The sequence below is a fragment of the Natrix helvetica genome (assembly GCF_964273705.1).
Source record: "Natrix helvetica genome assembly, chromosome: 1".
NCBI lineage: Eukaryota > Metazoa > Chordata > Lepidosauria > Squamata > Natricidae > Natrix > Natrix helvetica.
This window is the reverse complement of record NC_138548.1, coordinates 76,261,086-76,281,595: the sequence shown is the minus strand read 5'-3', so window position 1 is coordinate 76,281,595 and position 20,510 is coordinate 76,261,086. Positions and strand designations below refer to the sequence as shown.

The 20,510-nt window shown below is 39.8% G+C and overlaps 1 protein-coding gene across 2 annotated transcripts in view; it reads left to right on the top strand.

Moving 5' to 3' along the window:
- GALNT16 (polypeptide N-acetylgalactosaminyltransferase 16) overlaps positions 1-20,510 on the top strand; it is a 193,068-nt gene that overhangs the window by 162,673 nt on the left and 9,885 nt on the right. Inside the window, exons 11-15 of one of the 2 annotated variants that reach the window (XM_081937754.1) lie at positions 612-704; positions 2,814-2,897; positions 4,540-4,681; positions 10,528-10,644; positions 11,636-11,797. In XM_081937754.1, the coding sequence (XP_081793880.1) occupies positions 612-704; positions 2,814-2,897; positions 4,540-4,681; positions 10,528-10,644; positions 11,636-11,788 (589 nt within the window). In that variant the 3' untranslated portion in view covers positions 11,789-11,797. Of the gene's footprint in view, positions 1-611; positions 705-2,813; positions 2,898-4,539; positions 4,682-10,527; positions 10,645-11,635; positions 11,798-20,510 lie in introns of those variants that run through there. The other variant, XM_081937755.1, reaches the window with a different exon arrangement.

Below are 20,510 nucleotides of genomic sequence, written 5' to 3'. Positions count from 1 at the left end.
AATGAATTTTAAAAAATAGAATACTATATATCCAGAACACTTGCTCTGGGAATCTAAGTTGTCTTCTGTTGGGAGATTTAAATGCTAAAGTTTATAGAAGATGGAACATGTCTCTTCCTTACATAGTCACACCCTTATATTACATTCCTTATTTTCCGTGATTTCTTCAAGTTTCAGAAGAGTTGTACTTCACATCACTGATCAGGGAGCTGTTCTCATCTTCAAGCAAATGAGAGTACAGCTGTCCTTCAGACTTCCTTGTGAAGGCCAGAAAGAATAAGGGACTAGTTGAGTGGTAAATGAAGATATAAATAGGGGGCTAGAATACCTCACTCCATTATCTTTGTACCTCAGTCATCATACTTTTTTAGAACGCTCCAGATATGTTCTTTTTTAAATGTTACACACTGAGTCTATTTTGTTCACACATTGGGGAAAGACAGCTTCTTTTCATTTAATTTCTACTTTTTGAGATATTTGTACTCCTGCATCAAAGTTTAATGACAGTTAAGCAGGATAGCAGATTCTTGAAAATTGTGCTGTGACTTCATGTTGTGGCAAGATGGCCTATTAAATGACATTTAATAGGGCTTACCTTGTCCTACCTGCAGAAATACTAAACGTACAGCAGAGGTGTGGATGGATGAATACAAACAGTATTATTATGAAGCCAGACCTTCTGCCATTGGAAAGTCATTTGGAAGGTAAGGATATAAACCACCTCAGTTAAATTGCTATGAGGAAGATGGAATTGTTGAATCTTTGAATCTTTTGTTCTTTGTGAAGTATGGTACAAATTGATTGCCCTGACTCTCCCCGATTAAAATGCAAGTCAGACAGTAACTGATCAGATATGTTTTGATTTATACTTCAAAATATGTTTTAAAATATACATTATAAAATAAAGTTAACTTAAAAGTATGTATTTTGGACACAAAGAGTATTTAAAACGTAAAATTTTCAGGAAAAGATGTGCAGAAGAGTTACTAAAATTAAATTATTGAACACTGCTGAAGAAGAATTTATGTAGTTCCTGCAAAAACAAAGCCTGTCTTGCTATTTTTTTACAGTCCTTGAGGATAATAATGATTTATTAAACATACACCACTTGATTCCCAGTGGATCTGGTACAAGATATTGTATACTTGATCTTTTGAAAGTTTTTGACAAATTCCTTATTCAAATCTCTAGGACTGAGTAGTCATGGAATAAGAGGATAAAATTATTTATGGCTTGGTGAACGGTTAAATAATTCAAAGCAAAAATAATGTTTTCACAAGAAAGATGTTAACAATAGAATTTATGTTGCTATTTTATTTTATTATTGCCTTTTAAATATATTTTACCCTGAGGTAGGTAAGTGGCCATCTTTACAGATGATTTCAAACTATTTAGAGTGGTTAAAATGAAGAGGGACAATGAAGAGTTTTGAAAGGATTTCTCCAAACTATGAATTAACATTAACATTAAAACTATGCATGCTTGGGAAATGATTTGGAAGAAATGCTTTGGAAATTCATGAAAACAATCCAACTTTGAAGCAGCTACATGATGTGCTTCATTTCTCAGGAGTGCTTCTGTTGCCTTATTACATGTTGCAGTTGTTGCAAACAGTTTACTTCAGTGATGTGTCTTGCTACTAGGGAATGTTATTTATCTTTTGACATCTTACTCATACAACTCTGTTCTAAATTTCTATAGTCTTATGTTAACTCACACTGTAAAAAAGACAATCATAGGACACCAACTAGTATCTTTTCAAACAGACATTTTTTATTATATACTTTATTCATTAAACATGAAACTCAGCCAATTGAACATTCAAAAATGCATTACAAATACCAATGACTGGTGCTAATGGTTGATACAGTTTGCTGCCAGCGTCCTAGGTATCAACCAAGTACCTTCTTAAAATATAAGACGTTCCAAGTAACGCAGTTTTTTAGCAGTTCTGCCGGTGTTATTACAGGAAGCTGCAATTTGTTGGTGTATCTTGTAAAATTCTTGGACATGGTTATTATTGTTGTTGTTGTTGTTGTTGTTGTTGTTGTGTCAGTAATGGATATAGTACATCAACATTTCAAACAATAAAGCAGCAATCACCTGGATTATTAAGAACAGCCAAAATGACAGATAAACCAGTATCTGAATCTTTGGTATATACTTATTAATGGAGTCAATAGGGTTTTTTGAATAGGATCTTTTTCTCCTGATAAAACTCTGATAAAAGAAAGAAAAAAGTAAATGACAAAATTCTTGTCATTTCACCTTCTACATTACTGTCACCCATGCAGTCACTTTGCAACACATTTTATCTTGCACATGATCTTCTAGATCAAGGATGTCAAACTCGTGGTGTCACATCGTGGTCACATGGCATAACACGACTTTCCCGCCTTTGCTAAACTGGGGGTGGGCGTGGCCAGCGTGTGACGCATCTGGCCTGTAGGTCATGAGTTTGACACCCCTGTTCTAGACCATAAAGATATTAATGGTATTAAAGAAAAATAAGGAATTATTTTTGTTGGGAAAAGAAAAAAAAGTAACAGAAAACAATGGGCAGATGGAAAAGATTCCACACCTCTGTTCTAAGATTAACAAATAAGCTTGCATGGGCAATTCTGTATGCACAAGCACCATGCAAATGTGTCTTCGAATAGCTTCCACAACATTGATTTCAATGTGGCTGCATCTTAGAAGTGCTGTCTGTACTTTTAATTATTCTGCAAATGTACTTGTGTGCTGCTGTGCCATGCAATTATTTTTTATTCATGCTTACAATAAAGATAGATATAGGGTACCTTTGCTTCTAGTATTGCAGACCGAGTGGAACAACGCAGGAAGCTGAACTGTAAATCCTTTCAATGGTATTTGGAGAATGTCTATCCGGAACTCAAGTAAGTCATTCTTTACCTCTCAACACAACAGCATGATGTGTATTTTGCCACTGTGGTATAAGAAAGCACCAACTGTTTCCTTAATGTGGCTGTTCCAGTGGGAATTTATTTTTAAAACATTTCTTCCTATTATACGCTGTCTGACTTATGTCTCTTCTATGTTTGGTTTCTTTGAACTCTGGAAAAAAGAGTTTATGTGGGGAAAACTAATTGGTAGACAGTGCAGTGAGGCTGACCTCAGGTTGCAGGTAGCAAAAGAAGTATAAGATCTTCAAAAACAATTTATTGCTAAATAAAGGCAAATTTAAAGACAGATTTGAAATATACATAACCTACTTTAGCAAAGAATGAAAGAGTAGAAAATAACCATGATATGTTGTATACATACAAGAAAAAAGAAAATATGAGATGAATGTATATTCCATCTCTCTCTCCCTCCCTCCCTCTTTCCCTCCCTTCCTCCCTCTCCCTCTCTCTCCCTCCCTTCCTCCCCCCCTCTCTCTTTCCCTCCCTTTCTCCCTCCCTTCTTCCCTCTCTCTCTCTCCCTCCCTCTCTCCCTCCTTCCCTCCCTTCCTCCCTCTCTCTCCCTCTCTCCCTCCCTTTCTCCCTCCCTTCCTCCCTCTCTCTCTCTCTCTCTCCCTCTCTCTCTCTATCTCTCCTCTGGGTTGGAATAAAACAGGATGTTGTGCACTTTATCTGTGGTTGCTGCATGTGATATAGCTACATGTAGCCACAGGTGAGAGCTGAGTGCCAGGTGAGAACTGAAGATAACCAAGCAGCCCTAAAAAAGAATTTGGCAGCCCCCCTCAATAAGAATTGCTACCCCTCCCTGAACATCCCGTAAATACACACACATGCACACACATACAAACCTATACACACATGGAAAAAGAAAGGATATTTCTTGAAAAATAGTTCTAATAATGTTTTATAGAATATTCCTTGTTATTAGAATTAATTAGTTTGTCAAACCGTCTGGCTTACATATGGAGGTGGAAAAAGTCTGTGAAGATTTGTTTGCGGTAAATTTGTGCAAGGTCAAAAAAAAAGTTATATAAAGCATTTTCTAGCAATCTTTCACTGAATGCATTTAAGGGGGACCGTGACATAATGAGGATTACCATGGTTCCTATTCATGGCTCTTTATTTGAAGATTTGTTCAATCCATGTCCGCATTAAGATAAAGAAGTCTAACTGATGAGAAAATTTCTCATGAATATTCAGCAGGTGGGCAGCAAACTAAGAAGGGCCTCTGGTTGCTTGGACACCATCTTCCTTATGGTGAATTTCCATTCTAGGATAAAGAATCAGAGAGAAAGAGGAAGAGATAATATTTAAATTTCAGTAATGGGTTTTATTTTTGTAAATAACATTTATATAATAGTTATATTACAGTCATTAGTTTTTAATTAACACCTCTACCTATAAATTAGTATATGCATTAGAAAGACATACGCAGGCCATTATTCTCCACTGGTATTTTTAGTGACAGGTTCCCTCTTTTTGAAGAAGTTTGGCCTAATTGCCCTACCTACTTGTCTGGAAAGGCTGATTTAATGTTTTGATGGGGTATAGGGTATGTAATGAAACAAGCTGTTTATAGCTTCTCCTTTTGTCTTTGATGATCTTTTTAATCACTCAGAGTCCCAGAAAAGGAGCTGATTCCAGGGGTCATCAAGCAAGGAGCAACCTGTTTGGAATCTCAGGGCCAGGATACAGCAGGGAATTCTCTAGTTGGGACTGGAAGTTGTAAAGGGTCAGTAAGCAATCCTGTTGCTACTCAGGTAAGGTCATCGAAAGTTCATCCCATTAGTCTCCTTTTCTGCTCTGCAAAATGTCCTGCAGAAAACATATGTAGATTTGAAGCGTAGATCAGCGAATCTGTAGTTCTGGCAGAGGGAGTCAGTCATTTGAGGATAATCGCTCAACCATGCCTCAGTGCTCTATTCAAGTGCAAAGAACGTGCAGCTACAGCCAGACAAATCAGGACTGCAGAAACCCTCATTCAGGATCATCAACAGCCATGGAGGTTTACTTGCTTACTTAGCACCATTGCTCTCTCTCAGTCCACTCCACCCCAAAAGAGTTGATGTGAGAATAAGGTGGAGGAGGAATTCTATGCATGTTGTCTTGAGCTCCTGGAAGAAATAAATAATTCCTCCCAGAAGTGTTACAAATTTATTTTGTGGTAAAATAATATATGATCAGTAAACATTATAGAATTAGAAACTTTTTTCGAATCCCTGAACAAACATTGCTTGTCTTTTCATCAACTATCTGCTGATTTGGGGTGGAGGGGGAGGCGAGATGGAGGTCCTTTGAGTCAGACTTGACTCCTGTCAACTTCATGGACAAAAAGCTCCATGCAGGTTTTTTGACAAGCTTTTCAGAGTGATTTGCAATTGCTGCCTTCTTAGAAGTGAGAGAGAACGACTGGTCCAAAGTCAACTAGCTGGTTTCCATCCAAGGGTTTCTTCATGCCTGGCCCAATGCTTTAACTTTTAGATGAAACTGGCTGGTTTTTATTCAATCCTTCAAATTTATTTATTAATTTATTCAATTTATCTCCCTGAATCTGGTTTCAAATGTTCCAGCAAGATAGGAATATCATCTGCACAGGGCAACCAAAGGTCAAATCTGTGGCATTAAGAAAGCTGTGAGGAAGGATGGAAAAGCAAATTAGAAGTGACCCAGATACAAATATTTATTTAGAAGACCCTCAAGACAAATTTAAGTATAACATAACACAATAGGTTCTTGCTGCATCTATCAGTTGTGCAAGACAAGAAAGAAAGAAAGCAGAAAGAAAGAAAGAAAGAAAGAAAGAAAGAAAGAAAGAAAGAAAGAAAGAAAGAAAGAAAGAAAGCTATAGACAACCATGATTGTAGAATAGGATTTTTTTAAAAAAATTATTCAGCTTGTACAGCCACCCATCTTACTTAAGTGAGTCTTAGATGGGGTGGAAAACTTTTCTTTTAGAGCAGCGGTTCTCAATTTGTGGGTCGTGACTCCTTTGGGGGGTCGAATGACCCTTTCACAGGGGTCGCCTAAGTCCATCGGAAAATTGCGAAATTACAGTTATGAAGTAGCAACGAAAATAATTTTATGGTTGGGGGTCACCACAATATGAGGAACTGCATTAAAGGGCCGCAGCATTAGGAAGGTTGCGAACCACTGTTTTAGAGTATGATAATGACGATATTTTGAAAGTCAAGATCTTTTTTCTTAAAGTTGTTTCAGATGCAACCTTTTCCCTATAAAACTCAGTCTGTGAAGAAAGAGAATATGAAACGAGTACATATTCTAAGAATATTTATGTAATTTTTTGCACACATGAACAGTAGTATGCATTTATCTTTATCGTGTTTATACATCTAGATTCCCTGAAATGCCTACAAGGGCAGTGCTTCCTGAAGGAAAATTTAAAGAAAAACTATGTCAATTTTAAATTACCCGATCAAACAGCTTTTCCATATTTATACTGTTGCAAGTTCTGTTTAATACATCACCACAGGTAACACTGGTGTAACAATCAAAGATGCTGCTGCACAAGATGAATTTTACATTGAAATGATGTGAAATTTTTCAGGGACTCCCTAATGTTTGTGGCTGCAGCATTAAGAATTTATCATAGAATTTTTACAAATGACTTATCTATTCCAAAAATTACTGCCATGAAAGATAAAATCACTAGAAATCAATTAATAAATTTTCCCAATCTGTTATTCTAGATACTTTCTCCATTACCTCTGTTTATCTTTGTCCTTTTTCCATGCCAGTGAGCGTACTTCCAATTTAAGCACCCAAATGCTGCTACTCATTATTTTTATTCTGTAAAAAATCTTTTGAAGCTCATTTGGGCCCAGAAGCATTCCTAGATATGAAAATTATGCTGGCAGCATGCCAGTTTCCTATAAAAGAAATTAAAAGAATTCTTTAAAATGTAAAAAGTCAGAGAGAGCATTGGACTGGGGGTAGCTCTGAGCATCATGTTGGGAAATAAAAGGTGACAAATTGTCTAGAGAATATACTAAGTTAAATCTGAGTTCATTTTTCTCTCTCAAATAGATTATATATCACTGTACTGTATTTAAGTAAACGTCAGTTGAAAATATCCAGAAATAGCTTGAAATATTAGCTCCTGCCTCTGCAATTTCTTATGGATAGCAATAAAACACTTATATAATCTAAGGCAGGGGTGTCCAAACTTGGGAACTTTAAGACTTGTGGACTTCAACTCCCAGAATTCCCCAGCCAGCATGGCTGGCTGGGGAATCCTGGGAGTTGAAGTCCACAAGTCTTAAAGTTCCCAAGTTTGGACACCCCTGCTCTAAGGCAGGGGTGTCAAACTCAAGGCCCGGGGGCCAGATCTGGCTCATGGGTTACTTAGACTAGACTTTCAGGGCCACCCTGGCAATAGCTCATTTTTGCTGGCAGAGCTCGCGGGCCCCCACAGCAACCCCTGACATGAGTGACGTATAGCTGGCCATCCCCACCCCGCCTCCTGAGATCAAACACAACGCTGATGTGGCCCTCAGTGAAATTGAGTTTGACACCCCTGGTCTAAGGAATGATGGAACAAAATGGTATAAATTAATACCATTGTCTAAATTTAGGATTTTTCCTGAGAATTATTTTAGATGCTAGCCACTCGAGTAAGGAAAAGTTTACAATACAATACCAGATGCCAGCAAAAGCTCCCTCACATCTGTTCATTGTTTGGGAATGAGTGAACAGCAGACGGCATCCAGCATGCTCTTTCATTTGACTTGTTGAGCTATTTTATGTTTATTTGAAATGGCTGAAGTTCATTGAACTATATCTATGTCCAGGGAATTATTTAAAGAAAAAGAGCATATGCCAATTATCTAGGGGAAAGGATAGTTTTTAGGTGAGATGATAAATCAATGAAGTTGGTTTTTACTCTTGTTTGGTTTGTTAAGGGTGTTGAAATGCATCCCTAATGATCCATTGCATATTGTGACACCATAGACAACAGCTGATGAAATAGATTAAAAGCTGGCTGAGATGTTCTCCTATTGTATAAGGTTTTTTTTAAAGATTATTTTCTGCTCCAGAAATTAAGGGGCTGAGTCTATTGTAGTTTAGCCTTTGCCAAAAGTAGGCAATGAAGAAAACTAAAATCTTTGGACCAGTAAATGAAATGGATCCAGCTCACTTCCTGCAAAAAAATTCTTATTGGTGGAAAGAGGAGAAGAAGAAACATTATGGTGTTCATAGACCCCCAGTCCACCTTTCCAGAGTGTTAAAGGGTGCAGCATTTCAGAGCTGATTTAGTTCAGTTATAGACAATTATAGAGAGAATGGAAACTTTGTGGTACACTACCATAAAAAGTCGTAATAATTTCCTTTACCTCCATTTTGTTAGTAGACCTTTTTTTTTTCAGGAGACTAGATAGTCCCAACTATTGTCCAATTAGAGGGGACTAACTAGAATGCTACAAAGTCCCTGTGAAGTGAGGAATTTTGAATTCTTTAAATAATACCAGATTATTTTGTTTTCTTTATTTGTAGACTGCTCAATGTTGGTATGGAGTTGGGCAGCTTCAAAGCTAAATAAATAAAAGTGCCCAAGTTGGTATTTTCCAAATTACATCATGATTTCACTCTCATTCCGTATTTGAACTTTCACATATGCAAATAGTTTCTTGCCTTTTTAAAAAGGCTTTGTACACAAAAAATGACCTTTAAAAATATCATCTCTGAGTGGTTTATATGGATATTGACCCTCTTTAAAAAAAATTAAAGCATACTTATTCTATGTGTGTGCAGAGTTTGCATCACAGCAATTTGTATACTGGTAAACACAGTGCAAACAATTCCAGTCCATGGGACAGTGTGTGTTTAAAATGATGGCAGCTGCCAAGAACATCAGCAATATCTGGCTTAATTGAGCTTGCTCTATTAAACCAGCATAGTTCTTCTATTTAACACAGATAGAATAGCAACATTTTCTCCCATCATTTTTAGCCAAGTTTAATGATCTGTTGGCATTGGTTGGCATCCAAAATGAATTATTATTATTTATTTAGTGTATGATGAGAACATAATAGAAGAGAAGTAAACCTATATACACAGTCCACATAATTCTAAGTAAACTTTCTATGGGGGAACAGAAGTGGTCTCATAACTGGATGTCCAAGTAAGCTATCCAGGTAACCACCTTTGGCATTACTTCATGCAAATCTTCTAGGGAACCAGAGAATGTATGTCATGGACAATATTGCACAATGTGTTTAGCCGTTTGCATATCAGCACCACATTCCAAACAAGGGGAATCTTTCCATCCCCATTGATACAGGGCAGAGGCACTTATTCCATATCCATCAAATCTAATTCGGTCCAATTTCATTTAGACAAAACGAGGCAGATCAAAACTAGGTGGTTTGGTAAAGGGATCACTAATGGCCATAAGAAGGTACCTTGGACCATTCCTTTCTCCAAGGCATTCTCAGGGTTAAACTGGGTAGATGTTAAGAGAATAGCTGTGAATAACATTTGTTTGTTTGTTTATGTCACGATGTTAAAAAGTTTGCTAGACATGAACTGACTGGAAACTGACACTCAAGAGTTAAACTAAGAAAGCTTTATTGCGCAGGTCATAAATGTTATCTGAAAGTGATTTATTGCGCATGTCTTCTCACATTCCAGAGTATTCCTTTGTTCTTTGTCCGACTGCCAAGCAGAGCTGGCAGGCGGAACATTTATTATCAAAATGTAACATTTAGTTAATTTTCTGTTTTATTTACTTTTATTATTTTCGTATTAAAGTTTGTTTATTAATTAGAATATACTTCTCAAAGACTTTTATTTTATTTTCTTAACATCTTAATGGTATGCCACTGGGAATCAGCCCAGTCCATAGACTTCATTTTCCTTCAGGGTGTTTTTCCCCTGACAGTTTATTCAATTTGGATTTTTTGCAAATAGAAGTAGCAAACAAGCAATAAAGTAATAAACAAATAAATGTTATTCCCACAAACTCACTCCCAGCACTAACCTAGACAAGGCATTAGATAAACCTTGAAAGCAGACAGCTGATTTCCTAAGAGCCTTGAGGGCTTTTGTTACAATGGAAACCTACAATTACTTTTTGCAAGCCTTGATAATAACAACAGCAATACAAAAATGCTGCTGCAATTACAGATTCTTCTGAAAACAGTATGCCATTTTCCTGATTTAGGTCATTTTTCTCCTTCCCTGGGAGATACCTTCTGAAAGGCAATTGTATGTTAATAGGGGAAAATGTTTGAATCAGGCTTTCTATTCCAAATAAAAGCTATAGATTTAGCAGGTATGATTGAGGTAATGTTCTACTATCACAGCAGTCTACAACCTTTGAGGCTTGGAGGTGGGGAGAGGGGAACTGGGCCACCCCAGCGGCAGGCCAACATGCATGCATGCAGCTTGACTTGTGCAACTTGCAGGCTGGCATGCACATGTACAAGTGCCTGCTGGGTTACAAGTTAACCTTTGCACTCTGGCCAGCCACTCGTGCAGCCCAATTCTGAATTGGCCACGACCTAGTAGTGGGCCACAGCCTGGGGGGTTGGGGACCCCTGTACCATCACATTATGCTAAATTCTCTTCTTGCTTTCTGCCCCCAAAGGAGTGGATTTTCAGTGACCCTTTAATCAGACAGCAGGACAAATGCCTCTCAATCACCTCCTTTTCTACTGGCTCACAGGTCACAGTCGAGGCATGCAACCAGAAAGATGGCAGACAGGTACGGTATTACACAGACTTTACTAACACTTGAGTTGCTGAGCTGTTCTAGCCTTAATTTTTACAATGCATTTGGAAAGATGATTCGCAGGATCTGAAGATGAGAAACCATCTCTGATTCTTGATATATGGTCTGATGGTCCAAGCCTTTTACCAGAAAAACACTAGGTAGATTTGTTCTGAGTAAACTGTTCTCTCTAATTAGCCCTGAATGGTAATGTGCAGAGCTTTGCATTAGAGTTCAGTGAGTTTGAGATTGGTGTGATGCAGTAAACGATCTTCCTCTTGATTGAGCTTTAGAGGCAGACTATTTACTTGTTTTAGTGAAATGTAGGAAAAGCAAAAATGATGCACGTAAAAGCCACCTGGAAAAGATGCACATTCAAATGCATTAACTTGATAAAAAGAGGAACTTAGTAAAATGGCAAAGCCCATCATCTGTCTTTCACGCCTAACTTCCCCATTCTTTAGTAAGAATGCATGAATGCAGTATTCACAAATGATCCTGGACAATTTTCTAAAGGGGACCATTGGAGAATAGCTTTTAAAAAATCACAAGGCTATGGCTTTTCTATAGATTATCTTCTTCATTCCTGAACTAAGAAAAATGTACAATGAATTAGAAACATTTTTTAAATGTAATGTAATTGAAGAGAAGTGAGGAAGCAACCAGGTTGATGACTGGACTGTTCTTTTATTATTATTTTTAAAGGAGCTGTTGTGTGAATAATATATCATGCTTTGCATTTTTCTTCATAAATGAACCTCATCATAATTCCACTGTGTTTATGGGACCCCCAAAACTGAGTACCAAAGAGCAGTCTACTCTAGAAACATACAAAAGAACAATAAATGATAAATATTAATATATTTTTAAAAAATCACAGTATATTACAAACATTAGGAGTGGAAAAATGTTTCACACAATTAAAGAGAAATACTTATTGCATTCAAACAGATCTGAAGCAATTAAGTGGGCTGCTTTTTTGTAGAACATCTTATACTTGGGGGGAAATGATTCCTGTACCAGAAAAACAGCCTCAAATAAAGACATCTGGATTCCTGCTTTTACTGTGATTCTAGATGCATATGGAGAACTAGTACAGGCAATGTTTTTAACCTTGAAACTCCAGTTTCTGAAATAAAGAATTAAATGTTGGGCCGTGGATCTTTCTGAGAGAATTTATTTATCACATTTATATAACTACCCATTGCACAGAAAGTGAGGTAATAAAAATGCATCATAAAAACTAAAAAAATAATAATTGTACAATTAAAAACATCAGTCAAAGTTACCGACAACAATGTAGCAGAGAAAGCCATCATCAATCAGCCACCATTTCCACAACTTCCTGATATATAATTCCCACAAGTATTAGGTAGATTACATCATAGTAGGGCTTCATTTAGAAGCCATTACTGGTATATCATTAAAGACCCAATTGGTGCCTGCCACTAATGTCATCCTATTCTTCCCCATTTGAATATCCTTCAAATGTTGCTGCATTGTGAAAAAGCGTAATTCCAGTTGCATACTGGAGTGGTTTTTTTAAAAAACACTTCTGATGTGTAGTTTCTGAGAAAGGTTTGTGGCTGTTGCAGTTACTATGCAGCAAAAAATACAATTTATGAATCTCTAAATGGCCTTTAGGAAGAAAAAATAAATAAAAGCAAATGAAAGAGGTGAGAAGAGCTGCCTTAAATTGCATCCTGCTAATGCAGCAAATGTAATAAGAACATTTGATTTTAATCCTATACACGAAGAAAGAGAGTCTTGATTCCTGGTACTGGCAGCTTTCCTGTAGCTTTTAATTACTGTGTTAAGCTCGGCATCTCCTGTTAGAATGGCACTTATCTGTGATTGTCAAACAACTGTGATCAGCTTGATATTAAAGTTAGAAACCTTTTTGATCTAGTTGTTGGCAAACTTTAGGAATTATGAATGGTCCCTTCTTTAGATTCAACACTGTCATTTTTTTTCAAGACATTTTAATCAATTGTGGGTCTTGGAAGCATTAAACAAAGACTTTTATGTTTTTTGAAATCTTTAAAACCACAGGAAGCCTAAGCAGATGTTCACAAAGAGAACTGGCTAATGTGAGGAATCGCCAAAAGTTGTTACAATATGCATATCATGAAAGCTCTCATAGATGAACTTAGGGCTACAGGTGATCTACCCTGTAGGTGATTACTACATGTGTACTAGCCATGAAGTAGGCCTCCAATAGCCTCTTAAGCAGAGGTCGTATTCTGCCGGTTCACCCCAGTTCAGGCGAACTGGTAGTAGCAGCGGCGGGAGGCTCTGCCCTTTTGCCCAGACATCATCATGGTTCTGTGCATGTGCAGAAGCGCCCTTGGGCGAGCGAAATGAGCACGAGCACCCGGTTCCAAACCGGTAGCGAAGGTAAGCAGATTTCATGCCTGCTCTTAAGACCTTTCTTGCAGCAGGAGTTGAGGCGATCCTTCAGTTTTTCAAACAACTGACCCTTTGCGGGTAACGCTGCCTACCTTTAGCTGATTTTTTTTAATGAAGCATGATATCAAATCGCACCTCCACTTGAGGACAGCAGCCTGCAGTTTCCAAGATTCTCCTGGACCAGGAGAAACTGCCTCAGTTGATCGGATGCACACATTAGACACAAGCCACAATTTATAACCATAATGTCTGGATCCATATCTTATGCTGAGCTACAAAAAAAGCTAACTCCATGATGACTTCAGGCAAGTGTAAACCCAGCCACTAAATAGTGAAGGAAAGGTAGTTTCAAAGCTCGGGAGCCACTATAGTATTATCATCCAAAAGTGTTCCTACAAATCAGGGAAGCAAACAAAGCCGATTTCTACTGTGATCAGGGAGGGTAATGTAGATGGAGTCAGGCATTCATATAAACGATGTAGGTCTTGAATATGCATAGAAACAGCTGATTAAGCTGGTGCGCAGATGTCTTTCTATAGACATCTTTCTATCTGGTCAATCATATTTTCACCTAGCTGCAATTTTTCAGTCAGTCACAGAAGCATTAGCATGTAAAGTGTTATGCTAATACAATTTGGGAATACCTAACACATGGGTAATTGAGGCTTGGCCTTGCTGCAATTACCTTGACTAATTTAAAAAAAAAAGTACTCCTGATTTATGCCATTCAATGGGCTTCTCCACATATGATCATATACAAGACTACTTCCAGGTTTCTCATCTGAATTTTCAGGGAAAGTGCGAGTCCAGGCAGAATCACTTCTACACCACTGTCCAGGTTAATTGACTTTGTGGTCCTATCACGCATATTGCAGATTGGTTTTCCTCATACTTTCCAATACCCTATCCATATTCAAATTGAAATACCCCATCTCTTTCCTGGAAGATTTAGGTGAGGAAAAAGGACAAAACTACAAAGTCATCCACACAGACATTGAATCAAAGTCCACAGCTCTGAAAGCTCTACATTTTTTCCCCTTAATCTGAGTGACAGAAGCTATCCGTTTTTGAAATTACAGCACCCAGGAATAATCAGAGCCATTGAAGTACTGTTTTCCAAACCCAGTCTTGGTATTAAGCAAGCAATATGTCTTACATTGACTCATATGTGAATAATTTTATGGTATTCTTTTCATGTACCATATGGTCTCCACCATGGAAAGATCATCTCTGGGAAATATTAAGGCAAGGAATAGCTACAATACAGAAACCAGTTTCCTAGACATGGCAGTGGCTCTGTCTGTTGACTTTCTTATTTCCACTATATATTTTTTCTGTTATTTTATGGAATCTATGTGATACCCCACAAAAAAATCATTTCTCCCTGTCACTTCTTCAGCATCGCATGTTGAAAGGTGTTGGGTTATAATGTCCTCAAAGCTCCTATCACAATAGCAGTTGCAGGAATTCAAGAGCAAACTGCTATAGTGCTTTTCTCAATTGGTTTGAAAGTGGAATTGGGTCAAAGCTAGTAACAATGTGTAGTCATGTCTGTTTTTATTATCTGCTCTCTCATCCACTAGGTAGCAAAAAAAGGGAATTTGTATCTCATGTTATGGGTCTCACAAGGATCTAATCATTCTCCTGTGCTGTTCAGTATTTGCATGACATCACTGAAGAGGCCATTTCAAATGCGGTGTCAGTATATAATACTCACCGCTATTTCTCCTCTTACCTGTAGCAGGTCTTCATAGTTGCTTAGAGCTAGGGATGAAGCCTGGCGGACTAAAAATGAATTTAGTTATCATGGATGTACTGTGTTTTCCAGGTTTAGAAATTAGAAATTTGCCAGTTTTTAATGATGCATCCCTCCCTCCCACTCCGTCTTCTTCTTCCCTCCCTTCCTCTCTCTCTCAAAAAGCAGGTCCATCACTTGGGATTCTCCGTAATTTCTGTCTCTTGCTAGGAATGCAGATGATCTCAATAGCATGGAAAACTTAGCTACACTTACCTATTTGAATTGGAGCACGATAGCTTGGATCCATGCCCTTAGAAACCTCTTTTGAGTTTTATACGCTACACAAGGTGTTTAAAAACTGCAAATGGTGCAGAATACATCTGATAAGTTATCAAGTGGAGAGGCAAAATAAGAGTACATAACACTGGGAGCCTTGGTGGTTCAGTGGTTTGAATGCAGTATTGCAGGCTAACTCTGCCCACAGCCTAGAGTCCAATCCTGAGAAGCTCAAGGTTGACTCAGCCTTCCATCCTTCTGAGGTCAATAAAATGAGGACCCAGATTGTTGGGGCAATATGCTGACAGTTGTAAACCATCCAGAGAATGCTGTAAAGCACTATGGGGTAGTATACAAGGCTAAATGCTAAATGCTATTGCTGCTTCTGTTGGCTTCCCGAATGACATCAAAGCCGTAAACAAAATAGAAGTTGATCCTCTTCTAAGGAAACGGGTTTTATTGAAACAGAAGCTGCCTAAAGGAGAAATTTTTTATCTCATTTAGGAGTAGAAAGGTTGAAGTCCATGGAAGGAACCTGCATCACTGCTGAACTCCAAACCATTTTTTCTAGAGATCTCAGTGCTCAGGGAGGCAAAAGCAAAGAAACTTCTTCCTCTTCTTTTTGTCTCACAGCAGATGCTCTCCCTCTAAAAAGCATCTCTCTATCTTCCCTGGATAATTCCTCGACCTCCTGTTCATCTCCATTCAGTTTTGTTTTCCCCACTTTTCTTTCCTTTGCTATGCTGTGCTGAATGACCCCCTTCCTTAAATACCCCATCTCTGATCTGTTTCCTCATCTGCTATTTCTGCTGAAAAAAGGATGCATGTGTGTGTGTATATGAAGATAAAGGATTGGTTAATTTTATAAATTGTATGCCTTATTTCACAGGCAATTAATTTAATCAGTAGCTATCAACTCGATTAGTATTATTGCTTCTTTTATTCCTGTCATTTTCTGAATATGGTTTCTGACCAGTACGTGGGCAATTAATCACATTTATAGGGAGGTAGGGAATTCTCCAGAATTGATTTCAGCTCTGATTGATAACATAGAAATTTTGTATGTGCTTCTAATATTTATTTTTCTTATTCTGCCTTTGAAAGGGTGGGAGAAGTTTCCTGTATTCAGGAGGGTAAATTTTGGGTAAATATTACAAACATTGTGATTACAACATAAAAAAGTTGAGATTTTAGAAAGAGTGCAGAGAAGATCAACAAAGATGATTAGGGGAATGGAGGCTAAAGTATACAATGAATAATTGTGGGAACTGGATATGACTAGTCTAACAAAGAGAAGGACTAGGGCAGTGACAGTGAACCTTTTCTGCACCGAGTGCCAAAAAGATTGCACAGAAACGTTGCTCGTCGTGGCCGCACTTTGGAAAAGCCTAACTTCCGGGTTCCAGCATGCATGCACGCCCGACGATCAGCTGGCCAGCATGCATGCACAGGCGGGTTTTAGGCATTGCCACGTGTGCGAAGGACAGCTGATTATTGCACATGCGTGCATGCATGCTATTCTATTCCATTCCATTCCATTCCATTTCATAGTAAATAGAATGAAAATGCCTGAGAAAAGAGAAAAGTTATCCAGGAATGAAAATCATATGTATCAAGCTCAAAAACTCAAAGAAAAGAAAGAAACAAGAGGGTGCCCTTTTTTGAAAACCCTACAAAATGAGAAGATGAGCCAAACTACAGGGGGGGATCAGAACATGACTTTGCCTGGGGCGTCAAAATGTCTAGAGCCAACCCTGAACAAAGCTATCAGATGCAAAATTTCAAACATAGCTGCATTACATTACCGCTCCCTGGGTGGCATCTTGAAAATGGAATGGCAGGGAATATGGGAGAAATTAATGAAATCAAGCCAATTGTTTGTAGCTAGCTAATTACAAGATACAAGGGCTGTGGAAATGTAGCCCCCTGCATGTAATCTCCACCCTTGATTCTCATTCTTTTCCCCTATCTTACTTTATGATTTCACTGAACTAAATGATTATTAAAACAGCTGCTGTATTTCAAGTTCTGCAATTGATGGAGGGATTCTTTTATATAGTATCATTCATTACTTAGCAAGAGAAAATGTTTGTTGAGTACCCTGCTGTTATGGGCCCCCGCTACTGAAAAGCCAATAAACAGAATCAATTGCCTCTGAAAATGGTTACAGATTAGTGGTCTCCTAATCCAGAAAACAATCATGATCAATTGTCGCTGATAGGACCAAGTTTTCCTTCCTTTGTCTATCACCACATGTGTACAATTTGAAGGATCCTCAAAGATACTCAAAAGTAGTCTCTGCCTACTTCTACCAGAAGAATTCTCAATGTTTTTCCTTCCTTACTGAGGTATTTCTTAATCAACAGTTATGAACTGTCTTAGCCTGGCAGTAAAAATTGATAAATATTTTCAGTTAATTTTTCTTTCTAATGGTGAAACAAACCCAATCAAAACTAATTTGGGTCATCGTTTAACACAATGTACAAATAAATAAACAACGTTAAAATGCATGACAATAAAATGATTCTAGTCCTGGATTAATTTCTCCTCAAGCAAAAGTACTTTTCATTTGATTAATTTTCTCCTCAATGTCTTCAGAAACTGGTTCAGAATATTATTGCCTTCCTAAAATCAGATTAAAATGATGGGGGATTATCTTTGAATTATTTCAAATAATAATAATACAGATATTATAAATACAATTGGCCAGAATGCTTTAATTTAGCTGAGGGGGGCAGTTTACAAGAAAGATTAGGAGCATCTACAGTCAGTGACGTGCAGTCAGGGGAGGCAGGGGAGGCGGAGCCTCACCACTCTCGTCATGAAAATAAAAAAGAATTACTCCAGGAAGCAGTGAAAGTGGCTGGGAGAGGTGCGTGGCTTGGTTTAGCCTCCCTGGACATCTCAGCAGGAATGGGACCACGTGTGCAGGAGGCTCCTCAGCTCCAGCCTCAATCAGCGCAGCCGCGGTCCCCTTCATCTTGCCTCAGGAAGGAGGGGAATGGGACCACGTGTGCAGGGGAAGGGGATCGTGGCTCTGCTAATCTGAGGCTGTGTGCTGAGGAGCCTCCTGCACACGTGGTCCCATTTCCCTTGCAAGGATCACAGGCTCGCCCAATGCAAAAAATGCCTAGGTACCGTGTTTCCCCGAAAATACAACCTGTCCTGCGCTCACTGACCTAGCGTTATCCCGAAAGCACCAAGTTACAGGAGCCGGGGGTGGGGGGAGCGCTCACGTTGCTTGCCGCCTTCAATATACCGCTAGGTTGGGGAGTGGCGTTCTGTCCGGCCAGAGGGGAGAGTTGCCGGGCGGCTGCTCTCTTGTGAACTGGCTCCCGAAGAGCCGGGCACAGCCTCAGGGGCGAAGTAGCCATGAGGTAACTATGCTCACGAGCAGCCGCCCGGAAAATCCCCTCTCTAGCCGGGAAAAGCGCCATTCACTGACCTGAGCAGCCGCCCGGCAAATCCCCTCTCCAGCCGGGAAAAGCGCCATTCACCAAGCCCTTGCGCAGCTGTCCCAGGCGACCGCTGCTGGCTGCTGCTGCCCGCCGCCGCCCGCCGCCCCGCCGCTCCGCTCCGTGCATAACTTCCAAACTCCAAAACTTCCAGCATCGCCCGCTCTAGGAGTGCTCTCTATGGTGGGCCGGCTGCTGGAAGACTGTCCGGAAAACTCTCTGTCCAGCAGCCGGCCCACCATAGAGAGCACTCCTAGAGCGGCCGATGCTGGAAGTTTTGGAGTTTGGAAGTTATGCACGGAGCGGGGCGGGGTGGCGGCGGGCAGCAGCAGCCAGCAGCGGTCGCCTGGGACAGCTGCGCAAGGGCTTGGTGAATGGCGCTTTTCCCGGCTGGAGAGGGGATTTGCGGGGCGGCTGCTGAGGTCAGTGAATGGCGCTTTTCCCGGCTGGAGAGGGGATTTGCGGGGCGGCTGCTGAGGTCAGTGAATGGCGCTTTTCCCGGCTGGAGAGGGGATTTGCGGGGCGGCTGCTGAGGTCAGTGAATGGCGCTTTTCCCGGCTGGAGAGGGGATTTGCGGGGCGGCTGCTGAGGTCAGTGAATGGCGCTTTTCCTGGCTGGAGAGGGGATTTGCGGGGCGGCTGCTGAGGTCAGTGAATGGCGCTTTTCCCGGCTGGAGAGGGGATTTGCGGGGCGGCTGCTGAGGTCAGTGAATGGCGCTTTTCCCGGCTGGAGAGTTTCCCGGCAACTCTCCCCTCTGGCCGGACAGAACGCCACTCCCCAACCTAGCGGTATACCGAAGGCAGCAAGCAACGTGAGCGCTCCCCCCACCCCCGGCTCCTGTAACTTGGCGCTTTCGGGATAACGCTAGGTCAGTGAGCGCAGGACAGGTTGTATTTTCGGGGAAACACGGTACCCAGGCATTTTTTGCATTGGGCGAGCCCGGGATCCTTGCAAGGGGAATGGGACCACGTGTGCAGGCGGCTCCTCAGCGCACAGCCTCAGATTAGCAGAGCCGCAATCCCCTTCCCCTGCACACGTGGTCCCATTCCCCTCCTTCCTGAGGCAAGATGAAGGGGACCGCGGCTGCGCTGATTGAGGCTGGCGCTGAAGAAATTTCTCCGTTTGGGCTGCGCCCCTGCGATCGGAGCAACCACGTGGTTTGATGACGTCACCAGCCTCACCAGTCATAAACGTCACCGCACGTCACTGTCTACAGTAAATGCTGAGTTCTGAGTCCGAACCATCTCAGAAAGATAAAACAAAACAAAAAACGATGGAAAAAGAGGCCTGCAGAGAGACTTCGAGGAATTGTCTTATATTCAGTGATCAAAGTAGCTCTAGTCCTAATTGAATTAAAATTCAAATTACAGGTAATTCTCAAATTATAACCGCTCATTTAGCAACTGTCTGAAGCTACAACAGCACTGAAAAAAGCAGCTTACAATTGATCCTAGCACTTACTACTTAAATTTGTCATTACATTTATTATGGCCATACATTCCAACAGACTCTGTAGTTTACACAAAGCTGGCAATGTGCATATTTCTTATATACTGTAAAATGAAATATACTGCACCTATGAAAGCTATTACAGTAAATTTAATTCCCAATTATGGCTGCAAGAAAATAGATATGTGATATAATTTATATATATATAAACTGTACATATATTTATAATGGTATATATAATAAATTATATACAGGTGGTCCTTGATTTGCAACAGTTTGTTTAGTGACGTTCAAAGTTACAATAGCATTGAAAAAAGTAACTTATGATCACTTTTCACACTTACAGCACACACTTACAACCATTGTAATGTCTCAGGTCATGTGATCAAAATTCGGACACTTGGCAACTGGTTCATATTTATGACAATTGCAGTGTCCTGAGGTCATTTGACCTCCTTTTGCGTCCTTCTGACAAGCAGAGTCAATGGGGAAGCCAGATTCACTTAACGACTAGGTTAACTTAACAACTTCAG